Source organism: Cyprinus carpio, chromosome B23 (genome assembly GCF_018340385.1).
Source record: "Cyprinus carpio isolate SPL01 chromosome B23, ASM1834038v1, whole genome shotgun sequence".
NCBI lineage: Eukaryota > Metazoa > Chordata > Actinopteri > Cypriniformes > Cyprinidae > Cyprinus > Cyprinus carpio.
Window position 1 is genome coordinate 13,059,066 of NC_056619.1, and position 12,558 is coordinate 13,071,623.

A 12,558-nucleotide genomic window follows, 5' to 3' on the forward strand; every position below is an offset into this window, starting at 1 on the left:
CAAAAGAGGACACAACTAGAAATCAGTGGTTAAGTTGTATTTATTTAATGTTTGTTAAAGGTTAGTTCAACCCAAATATTCAGATGTGTTGCGCATTTTATGGAGGATGAGGACTGTTTTCTGAACCAGTAGCCTGCAATGCTTCTGTGGCACAATGGCTGTTTCTATAAAGTTGGGCAATTCCAACTTTGCAAGGACAGTCTGGGCTTCTGACTCGCAGCCTGTAAGTACGTTTTTTATATTTAAATAATTTGCCACTGATGATTCGGATCTAAAGATTGTGACAGCTTCACCCTCCTTTGCATGGCATTCATCACTTTGTGACTTAAATCAGTAACTCAAATGCAATTAGTCAAAAATGATTAAGCAGTCTCTCACCTCTCACACAACTGTCCAGCTGTGTAGTCTCGGCACTCATAACAGGCACCTGTTTCTGGGTCACAGCTCTCCGCATGGCCGTTACACTGGCACTGTCTACAGTTTGGAAATCCCCACTGACCCGGCTGGCATCCAGAGCACTGGCGGCCAGTCGCCCCATGTCGGCACGGACACTGGCCCGTCACTGGGTCACACTGATGCCCTACAGAGCCCTGAGAGTGGCAGTCACATACTGTTGCAGGCAGAGAAAAGGGAGTTAGGAACAATGAGAAATGTGTCAAATTTAATTCAAATCTAACTAACATTTGTGAAAAAATAAACAGTTACCATATTAAAAAAAACGGCCAATTCATTTAAATATCAATTAAAATGCTTATTCTCCTCTGACTCTTACCAGTGCAGCCATATGGTCCAAATCCGTACGTCCCCGGTGCACACTGATCACATTTACGGCCAATAACATTGGGTTTACAGTGGCATTGACCTCCGACTCTGTCACACTCGGCACTCAATGAACCCTGAGGGTCACACTGACATGCTGCAGAAATAAAAATTTCAAACTATTAGCAAGCCATTTATAAAAATCTAAACAACAGCATGTTATTGATCTGAATAAAAAATAAAATGATGTGCTGTGATGTGACTGTTGTTCTGACAGGACATTGTGGTGGAATCTTCAGCTTTGACCTCACCACAGTGTGACTCACCCAGGGCACCGTTATACATGATTGCGGAGATGCTGCAGATGAGTGTAGTGCACAGCTCGGCCAGCGCAGGCATCGGCAAGGTCATGAAGGAATCCAAACACATGTACAACTCCATCTCCTGGCGTCGACGCTCATCTTGGACGTCATCACCCTGGAAACCTGGGAGCTCATCATACTTGGGTATTAGTACAAGCTGTGGGGAGAGAGAGAAAGAGTAAGCATTTGTCATTATTAGATCAACAAAAGTCTCAACAATTATGTAATTGCACCAGCAGGGGGCAGTGCTTGTTTTAGCAGTGGTTAGGAAATTGCAACACATGCTTCCTTGTTTTAAAAAGGCATAGTTCACCCAAAAATGAAAATTCTGTCATTAATTACTCATTATTTATGAGTAGTTATAGGCATCGTTAAAATATTACAGGTGAACCACTGATGTCACATGGACTGTTTTGAAGCTTGGAAAATATACTTTTTGTGTGCAAAAAAAAAAAAATTGTTGAATAAAGTAGTTATTTTTGTTTTCTTTCCACACAAAAAGTAATCCCATAGCTTCATAACATTACAGTTGAACCACTGATGTCACATGGACTATTTTAATGATAACCTTACTACCTTTCTAGGCCTTGAACATGGTAGGATCCTTGCTGTCTAGTATGCAAGGTCAGAAAGCTCTCGGATTTCATCAAAAATATCTTTATGAATGAATGAAGGGTTTGGAACGATATGAGGGTGAGTAATTAATGACAATTTTCTTTGTTGGGTGAACTATCCATTTAAGCTTTTAATAATATGTACAAATGAATGATAATGGTAAATGAGAAAGGATCCTTACTGAGTCTATCAGGGTGAAGGCGGTGAGATGTCGGTGAGACACGGCATGACGCTGGAAACGGATGGACACCACATACTGGTTGTTTGGCTCAAAGCAAAAGGGCCTTGGCATTTCAACAAACCTGTCAAGTGTTACAAACCATTATTAACAATATTCTTTAACAGCCTAATCATGCATATTTCTTTCCCTTTACTCTACAAAACAATTTAAAATGTCTAAACATATACAATGAGGTCCAAAAATCTGATGGGATCCTATGAAAATCTTAAATTAAATGTCTAATTAACATTCTAAATAACATTTTATGACTTAAAAAATATAATACAAAGAAATGTTGCGGCATAACAAAACACTGTGACCTATTTCAGAAGATCATAATCATATAGAACTTTTCCAATTGAAATAAAAACACATTTTGAAGATGTACACACTTCCATTCAAAGTTTGTTTTAATGCTTATCCAAGACTGCTTTTACTTGATCAAAAAAAAAGAAAGAAAGAGAGAAAGTCTCTTACATATGCTCACCAAGGCTGTAATTATTTAATAAGAAATAATACAGCAAAAAAATATTATTGTGATTTAAAATAATCTTTTTGAATATTTATTTCTGTGATGGCAAAGCTGAATTTTCAGCATCATTACTTCAGTCTTCAGTGTCACATGATCCTCCAGAAATCATTCTAATTATTATCATTCTATTAAAAACCTTAATATTTTATGTTTCTAATTATTCTCCAGCTATTATAGTCTTTAATTTTATTTTATTTATTATCTTATTATTTTGGTTTTAAATTAGTAAGACTATAATGGTTAAACGGATAATCACGATTATTTTGATTAAAATTTTAATCATGATTATTAATAACGATTATTCTATCCTGCTGGGGGAAAAAACTGCTAAAACCAGCCTAAACTTAGCTGGTTTATGCTGGTCTCCCAGCTTGGTCAAGCTGGTTTTAGCTTGTTGTTCCAGCTGGTCTCCCAGCCTGAACAGCTAAGGAAGTGGTAAAAACCAGCCTTCTGACCATCTTTGACTAGCAAAGATCGGGCTGGATGACCAACTAAAACCAGTCAACCAGCTTAGGGTGGTGTTAAGGTTTTTTTTTTTTTTTTTTTTTCAGCGGGGAAATGCAATAACATTTTATGTGTCTTTTAACCAACCTTCACTGACTATACACTGACTTCATTTAACCAACTATATTAATACAAAACTCATGGTTTTGGTTAGTGTTTTGTCATCTGTATGTACATTACATTTTCTAAGTGAAAATTTTTTCGCAAATGGGAAAAAGACATTCAGATCGCACAGTAAATCTGCTCAAAGATCGTTAATACACACTGAAAACTAACATTGCCATGCCATTTTCAACACGAAAACTGGTAAAAACTTTAGAAACTCTTAATATAAATTCCAACAATTCCAATTTATTTACATTTTTCCCTATTGTATTGTCACAGGTAGGAAAAGCGCATTTATTCCTCAAACACAATAGATCCATTATTGAAACTCTGTGAAAGTTTGATCATGGCACATTTGGTAACTCAAACAGTACAAATGGCTTGTGAAAAAAACACATTGTCTATATGACACATTCATGTAAGCAGAATATTGCTGTTGAGAGATCGCTAAACTCGTATGTTTTCATATCATCATCAGCGATTGTTCTGCCATCATTGAGCGCGCATAGGGTTGCCAGATTGCACAAATTAAATAAAACACTGGGCAGAAAGTGTATCCTTAAAGGAGAAAAGCTCTGTTTTGGGGCTTAAAGCTCTTCACATCTGGCAACCACAAGCATGAATGCTAGTGAAGACTTGTTAGCAATGCAATATAACGCAAATGCCAAATTAAAACACGTTTCAGGATAAACAATGAGCCGGCCAATATATTGACGATTATTTTTAATTAATCGAGAAAGGTGGAAATCATTATTGAGATTAAAATACGATTAATTGTGCAAGCCTACTCACATGACTCCCTGTCTTCTTTCATTTTCTCTCATTTTTCACACTTTCTCACTCTGCCAGTGTCTCATTTTTTAATTCTCTCAGTGTTTGCTCAAAAGGATATGCAGCTTTTGACAGAGTCTAATTTGCTCCTGCATTCCCTGAGCACTGGGACGAGGCCAGAAATCAGATTAGAGACAGATTGCAATGGCACCCAAAACCTCACCTGCTGCAGGTAAATGATCAAAACAACTGCCGTGAAACTCTGTTTCCCATGAAGTGAGGGTGGGCTAAACAAGCTTTGAAATAGTATTTTGTACATAATACGGAATAATACCTAAGTCTACACTACACTAACTATGATTGGAGTGCTTACAATATCAATGTGTAATTGCATCCAAAAACAAAGCATTCCTGATATGTCAGGTAAACATGGACACACACAGACATAAACACAATGATATTACCTCCTGTGGTGGGACATTGTGACTGTGTACATCTGCTCTGTGGGCAGCATGTTTCCACAGCGAAGACTTGTGGGTAAATCCAGGGACGTGATGCTCACTAGAGCCTCCCAGTCCTCTGTGGACTGCATACAAACAAAAAAAGAACAGACAAAATGTTTAACTTTAAATCAAAGATGAGATTTTGGGATATTTGATTAAGTAAATACACTACTTATTTTTATTATTATTATTATTATTATTATTATTATTTAGGAAAAAAAAAAAACCTTGTATGATTGTCCAGTACGAATATGTATTTAATCAAAATAAATTTGCCTGAAAACAAAATGAAAAAATATATAAAAATCTGCAAAATGTATCAAAATTAAGTGAGTTTATGCTTAAAACAAGAAAACAAAATCTTTTAATGAGGTAAGAAAAAAACAGTTTCATCTTTGAATTATTTTTCTGACCTCACGGCCATATTTTTTTTCTTGTTCTAAGCTTAAACTCACTTAATTTTGATACATTTTTCAGAAAAACAAAACTTTAAACGATGTCAGTTTCCTTCTTTATTGTATAACTGTATTGATTTAAGAATGTTTATATTGGAAAATGAGACAAAAATACTAAGTAAATACTAAAATACTAAGTAATAGTTACTAAGGAAGAAAATAATTTTTCACACTGTTTAAGGACATTTAAACCAGTTTAAACTTATTTGTGTTTTGAAACGTGGTAGCTGGTTTCTGGTCTAAGCTGGTTCCAGACGGTGATTACTTACTGTACTTAGTATGACTAGTTGGTTGCTGTTTGTAGGCTGGTCTAAGATTATTTACCAGCTAGTAATCTGCTACCATGTTTCGAAACAAGCTCTCAAGTGTTTCAGACCACACACCTCTGGCTCGTATCTGATCATAATGTCATATTCCATAGCGTAAGGGATGTTGCTGATGGTGAACTCGAGGCCAGCACCGTCTTTAACCCGAGCAAAGCCTGGCCCGGTCCATGTGACCATCTGACCCGGTTGTCTCTCTCTATGCACTGTGCTTACACTGGGCTGAAACAGATTCACAGACTCACATTAAACTAGATACAGCAGTGTAGTGTAGTTGGCTGATGAAGGCAGAGGGGGAGTTATCTGCAACTTACAGTTTGCTGCAACTGTCGGATGCGTCTCAATGCTGCCCTCTGCTGTTGGGCAATGTGCCGGCGATGATGACGACGGTTTCTTCTCAGCTGATTGTTGAGATGCTGCACACAGTCAGTCTCAGCCTGAGGCCTTGGGTTGCCCTAAAAACAAACACACACACTATATAATATTCATGAGATTACATTTATGTAAGGAATAATTGACGACGGGCCGTTGAATTATTAGAAAAAAAAAAACGGTGTAACGGACAATCGATCAGGATTCTTCCGGTTTTTGTACTTAAATCGCTATTGTGAGTAGGATTATTTCTTCCGCATCTCATCCAACACCTCTTTATTCGTCCGGTTTTTGTTTTTAAATCTGTTTATGGAGGCTTGAGCCGTTGATAGCATTTTAATGCAGTTATTAATGAAGTTATTAGAAAGAGAGCGAGAGAGACAGAGACACAAGTAGAAAGAGAAAGAAAGAGAGAGAGAGAAAGAGAGCTTGTGTGAATTAGGCTACCTCTGTGCGTCCCTCAACAGTGTTCTGCAACAGTGTCTCTAAACATCACTGTTAGTACCTTGCTAGTGAGAAATGTCATGTGTATTTATTTTGTTTCCATGTTGTTGTTTTTGTTAGTCCTGTAATTTCCGTTATTACAGTTAAATATGCAAAGTGATATGGAACTGTAATGTGGTCAAGAGAGCTGCCTGGAACTACGTTCGCCGTGCGTTTCCCAGAAAATAATTGCACACCTCAGAACGTTCATCAGCCAATCAGATTCAAGCATTAAACGGCCCTGTAGTATAAATATATATATATATATATACTGTATAGGATAAATTGTATGGAGTATGGCTATGTCCAGAATGGCATATCTCCATACTCTCATATTAATCTTCTAGTATGCAGTGTATATACTATGTATACAACTGCTCCAATATGAATTATATATTCTCTGCACACAGTAAGCACATTTTCAATGTAATTCAGTCTTGGTGAGGATGAGTATTTTTTTTAACACCATTAAAAACGTTCTTACCTAACCCAAACGTTTTAACACAACATGACACCCATTCTGAAAAAAAGGTGAGTGAGGTGACAGGCAGAGAAAGTGTGAACTGGAATGATGATGGGGAGGAGTGTGAGAGACTGTGTGAACCAGACAGTTCTGGTGTGTGTTTATATGTGTGGTGGGCATTAATAACGCTCTCTGACAGGCTGGCATCTCTTCTGCTCTCTGATCTTATTCTGGGTCACTTCAGCTGGGGAGCATTCTACAGTTCGTCTGTGTGTTTGTTTGTGTATGCCACAGTGTGCCTGCACAACCAGCACTGCCTAAGTTCCTGAGGGGGGTACAGTGAACTATCCTGGAAAAACCTCATTAAATTATAATGAAAAAAAAAAAAAAACTGCCATTGTGGAAAGAAAAATTTATTTAAAATAGTAATATATTTTTGAAAGATTCGTTTTAACTGGAAACAAAGAGAAAAAAAACAGGAAAAACTGAATCTTTAACCACTGAATTTTAAACCAAATCTATCACCAAACCTGAGTGTGACTCAGAGGATATGATGGTATCAGATAGGCATGCCGCTCTGATTGTTTTGTCACACAGAGCTGTGGTTGTGAAGTTACCTGAGGGTTCAACCCACATGAATGTAAAAAAATAGATATTTTTACATTTTACACATTACATCAATGTTTATAGAATGAAAGATCCAGCTGAACCAAAAAATTGGGGAATTCTTTCACAGGCGTTCACACATTAATCTCTCAATCTATGTGCCTGATCCTGTTTCCTTGACCCATGATACCAGCATCACCCCCAAGAGCAGAACAGACACCTATTCATAACAACAGGAAGATTTATAGTAGTACCCTGATAATATGACATGAACTCTGTGTAGTTTAGGCTGCCAAAAGGAAAAATAATACATAGTTAAAATGCCAGTATTAGGTGGATTTTAGAAATGTGATCTCCGTGCAATTGTGCATTACTCACTGGAAGAGTAGGATCATCAGGGGAGCGACCTATAGCTTCCTCTGCTTCGTACTTGTTATAATCTAGAGAAGCACAGAAAAACGCAGGCTGCACTTCAGAACACTGCCGACCAATCAGATGAGGCCGACAGTCACACTGACCATTGTCCATCCTGCATCTGAAAGTGAAAGAGAACACAGAGTTTAGAGAAAATTGTCATAGATGCTTCAATGCTTCAAATCAAGAGTTTAAAGATTTGTTTTTTTAATAATGAAATCAGTTCATATTCTGTAGAAGCATTAGTTCTTTTTCTGTGTTTTTAACCTTTTTTTTTTTTTCTGTTTTTAATTTTTTTTTTTTTATTTTTTAGATTTTTTTTTTATTTTTTAAAGGGAAAAAATATTTATAGGGAAAAAAATCACCCATCTGGAAAACAGATTCAAAATTTTCATTGTTTTCACCTTGCCGTTCGGCACTTCCATTCAGTTCAATTCTCTAAACAAATGAAAGAGTTCCTGACTTCAGTACCCATCCCAGTCAAATCCCAAAAGAATGCAGGACTTTAATCTTGGCATATCAAAACTACACCCAGATACCAGACACTTCCTTACTGCTAATCAAGGGTAAATACACATTTAAATGCAATAGCTAACATCAGTGACTCACTTGTTGTTGGTTGCTCCACCAAAGTCACAATCGCAGGGTCTGCAACCAGCCAGATCATTACTGAGTCCCCAGTGTTCAGGCTGTACACAAACCAATTCATGCAGGCATTTTATACATTTTCAATATTAAAACTGCCTATATTTTTGTGCTGGTTATTGTTTAAGGAGAGAGTGAAGTCGTACCAGGCACTGATTACAATAGCGGCCAGTTACGTATCTCTTACAGGAGCAGTCACCACTGATCTGATCACACGGAGCCCCAATCATAGTGATGCCACGGGGGTCACAGTTACATGCTGCCAATGACATACACATAAGCAAAATAAATGTCACATACAGAGGCCTAATGGTGAGGATAAAATTTTAGAGAGCCCAAAATGTTTTAATTGTTTAAAATTTGGACAGTTTCAAATGTAAGTAGAACATGTTCATGATGACATCCACTAAACACACACAATCACTTACGATGGCTTGTTTGTGTCTTTGCAGTAGTCACAGCGCTGACCCTTGACGTTTTGCTTACAGCGACACTGACCGCCAATCATACCCAGATCCAGATCAGTATAACTGTCACAAACTCCTCCCTCCACAGATCCCACCGGGTCACAGTCACAAGCTGCACACACACACACAGAAAACAACATGAACAACAAACAGGAGGAAATCACGCACAAAAAAAGAGACTCCACTGGAAATGAAGAACTTACGGATACATGCTGCTGGGTCTCTGATGTCTTTAGTTGGATCCTGATAGTAAAAATGTTTACAGGTTTCACATTTGCGGCCCATGGTGTTGTGGAGACAGTTGTCACACACACCTCCACTGATGTTCCCCGTAGCCAGATACACCGCCATGTCAAAATGACACTGGTTGGAGTGACCGTTACAGTTGCATTCTGCGAAAAATCACAAGTGAAGACTTAATTGCCACTTGTATTTGTACTGAACTTCTTCATGCGTGTGTACAGTATCTTACCCCTGCACGTATGTGCGTTATCAGTCTCGGCGGGCCTCCAGGGTGCATCATGGTAGAAATCTCTACAGCGCTCACAGTTTAATCCCACAGTATTGTGCTTACATACGCAACGTCCATGAATCTGTCCAATCAAAAAGATGGGATGTGTTAAATAGTGTGCTCCATAATCATGCTGTTATTTGAAATCAGTTTGACCGATGCCCACCATGCCTGGATCCCTGGAGGTCACTCCGGGTACTGGTGTGCACTCTGACGCATGACCGTAGCAGAAGCAGCTCCCGCGCACAACCAGCTCATACAGTGCATAGTAATATTTCTGCAGGACGTCCGGACGCCGGTCAAGCAGGTTATCACCCAGAGTGTGCAGTTTAGTGAAGTTTATCCGGAGATTAGTGATTCGCAACAAATCTGAGGGAAGATTGTTAACAAACTGTGTGACTGGCAGCCGAATTATATGCAGTGCTGTAGACACAAAATGAACACTCACTACAGTAAATGAGAGTAAAATTGGCTTTAGCAAGTAAATAAATCACAAGTTGGCCATTAAAAGAAAAGTAAACCCAAAAATTTAAGTTTTCTAAAACTTTACATACCCTCAGGCTATCCAAGATGTAGATAAGTTTGTTCCTTTATTGGAAAAGATTTGGAAAAACTTGCTCACCAATGGATCCTCTGCAGTGAATGGGTGCCGTCAGAATGAGAGTCCAAATGGCTGATAAAAACATCACAATAATCCACAAGTAATCCACATGACTCCAGTCCATCAATTAATGTTTTTTTGAAGTGAAACATTGTGTGTTTGTAAGAAACAAATCCATCATTAAGACGTTAACTTCAAACAAGTCTTCTATCTATAATATTGTTTTCTTCTGTAAAAAAGTCAGGAAAGAAATATGGACAGATCAAGCACTATTAACACAAAACCCATCCAAAATATGTCAGTGAAGTTTGATGTCAGAGGACAACAGGGGAAGGACTTTTTCACAGGAGGAAGCATTATCATGGATTATTTAATCATATTTTAGCTAGAAGTGTCGGTTTAATGTTAAAACACCATAACGATGGATTTTTCTTACAAACACACAGCTTTTCACTTCACAAGACATTAATTGACGGACTGGATTCCTATTGATTATTGTGATTTTTTTTAATCAGCGGTTTGGACATTCTGATGGATCAATGTATTCACTCCATTGGTGAGCAAGTGATGTAATGCTAAATAGCTCCAAATCTGTTCTGATGAAGAAATAAACTCATCCACATCTTGGGGTGAGTAATAATCCCATTTAGATAGGGAGAAATATATTTTAATAAAAAATATTACACAACAGTTACATGGAAAAAGATTTGTTACATTTCACTAACCCTGAATGTCGAGACTGTATGGATCTTTGACATGGATCGCAGGATCAAGCACTTTGTAGATGACCTAAAAATAATAATAAAGTCATATAGTGGGACTGTGGGTGAATGCTACATTCAAAAGTAACAATAAAAAACAATTAAAACATATCCTTATTAAAATAGCACACACTCACCTCTCCTTCAGTGGACGGCTCAATGTCAGAGTAGCGCTCCTCACAGATGACCTCATCAATAAACCGCAGCAAGTGGGCAGGAATCCGGCGGAAAGTCTTGGTGCAGTTGTAGGCAAAGTAGCGATATGGCTTCCATGTATGGCCAAAATCAGAAGAACGCTCAATTATCATAGCAGCAGGCCTAAACGTCTGTGGAGATGCAAAAAGAAGTCTTTAGCAGTGAGGAAATTGGTTCCCTTTTACTGACATATATATTTATCTATTACTGAAATATATTGTTGTGCTTATGTATATCCATTTATATTGTATACATACTTTAAACTTCATGATGAGATGAGTAAAATGGAACTCGGCCTCAAGATTCAGTCTAATACTGACATTCTCCTCTCCTGCACACAACAAGACAAAAAAAAAGCAATAGGTTACTTTCGTTAACCCCAGTTCTCTGATAGCATTAAATGAGGAGTCTCACTATGGTATATGCCCCTTCCGCATATTCCTCAGAGGACCAATTGCATTACGCCAGCCCCAATTGGCTGGCAGACATGACGTTGCATCAGGGAGTGGCTCCCTCCCCTCTGTATAAAAGGAGCGATGCAAAGTTATTACGACATTCAAAACAAGTACACATCTTTCTCGCTTCAGCATAGACAGCAGCACAACTGTAATGTTCCCAGGTCCAGAAACATAGTAAGGACATCGGTAACAGTCCATGTGACATCAGTAGCTCCACTTAAATTTTGCGAGAATACTTTTTGTGCGCAAAGAAAACAAAAATAACAATTTATTCAACAATTCTTCTCCACCAAGTTACGTCTTCCGCCATTGTGGAGAGTATCCGAGAATGTATTTGATCTAATCAGCGCTGTTTACGTTCGGGGGAAACCGCGCATGAACGTAATCTGCGTTGTTTACGCTTAGGAGAAAGCATGCATATGCGTTGTGATACTCTCAAAATGGCGGAAGACGATAACTCGGGGGAGAAGGATTGTTGAATAAAGTTTTTTTCTTTGTGCACAAAAAGTATTCTCGTAGCTTCGCAAAATTTAAGATACTGATGTCACATGGAGTGTTTTAGTGATGTCCTTACTACGTTTCTGGACCTAGGAATATTACAGTTGCAATTTAGGAGGGCCTTTTTTGTCTATCACACTTTAGAAATCATCAGAAATTATATATCAATTGAAAACTTAAAATCTCAAAACTCATCCTTTGAAAACCATTTTAAAATCAGACATTGCATTACATCAATATCATGTTACTAAATGTTTTCATTAATGAATTAGAAAAATTTAAGTTTGGATCATGTACTTTCATGTCTATGTTCAAAAATCTGAGTGACAGTTAAGGGGTTAAAGGCTCTTAACTCGAGAGGAATAATAGAATTGAGCACCTTGGGCATAAAAGCAAGATAAGGTTTCAAAAGCACCACTGCATCCCCTTGCATAAATTGCATACACGCTGAATGCACAGAGAGAGTGTGAATTTCACTTACCCACTTTGTTGAAGCCAAAGCTAATAGCAGTGCCATCTTATTAAAACCTACATGACAGGCAGATATCGCAGCCAGAAACACCTTCATGGTTGAGAACGCTTTACCCTGATCTACCAGATCCTGCAGTTAGAAAGACGGCCAGCATTTCCAAGTAGTTTATGTGACAGCGATCCGTTAACTGCCCTGCCCTCGTGAATGCCCCCCCCCCCCCCAGCCGAACAACGACACATCTGTCATTATGACCTTCCTGGCCTGGACAACACCCATAATTACCCCTTGCACCAGAAAGCACGGGCGGCGTCAATGACACAGTGTCATGATTGCCACTGACGTCACTCTCACTCTCCTCCAGGAATGCCGTGACAGGTCCAGTCTCAGAGAGGCTACCCAGCGTTGAAACTCTCTCATAAATAGTCTGCCTAAAGAAACACTGTTCCCTTTCTGAAATTCGGCC

General features: G+C 38.3%; 1 protein-coding gene across 1 annotated transcript in view; it reads right to left on the bottom strand.

Annotated features, from left to right (window-relative positions):
* The window catches only part of lamb2l (laminin, beta 2-like), a 48,834-nt gene that overhangs the window by 8,593 nt on the left and 27,683 nt on the right, over positions 1–12,558 (bottom strand). The window contains exons 5-22 of the mRNA XM_042750363.1: positions 10,925–10,998; positions 10,610–10,798; positions 10,437–10,500; positions 9,277–9,479; positions 9,072–9,192; positions 8,803–8,991; positions 8,576–8,711; positions 8,433–8,479; positions 8,279–8,391; positions 8,097–8,176; positions 7,452–7,608; positions 5,464–5,604; positions 5,210–5,371; positions 4,333–4,454; positions 1,918–2,038; positions 1,086–1,278; positions 773–916; positions 379–610 (exon numbers count right to left, since the gene is read on the bottom strand). Of these exons, the coding sequence (XP_042606297.1) occupies positions 379–610; positions 773–916; positions 1,086–1,278; positions 1,918–2,038; positions 4,333–4,454; positions 5,210–5,371; positions 5,464–5,604; positions 7,452–7,608; positions 8,097–8,176; positions 8,279–8,391; positions 8,433–8,479; positions 8,576–8,711; positions 8,803–8,991; positions 9,072–9,192; positions 9,277–9,479; positions 10,437–10,500; positions 10,610–10,798; positions 10,925–10,998 (2,488 nt within the window). The remainder of the gene's footprint in view (positions 1–378; positions 611–772; positions 917–1,085; positions 1,279–1,917; positions 2,039–4,332; positions 4,455–5,209; positions 5,372–5,463; positions 5,605–7,451; positions 7,609–8,096; positions 8,177–8,278; positions 8,392–8,432; positions 8,480–8,575; positions 8,712–8,802; positions 8,992–9,071; positions 9,193–9,276; positions 9,480–10,436; positions 10,501–10,609; positions 10,799–10,924; positions 10,999–12,558) is intronic.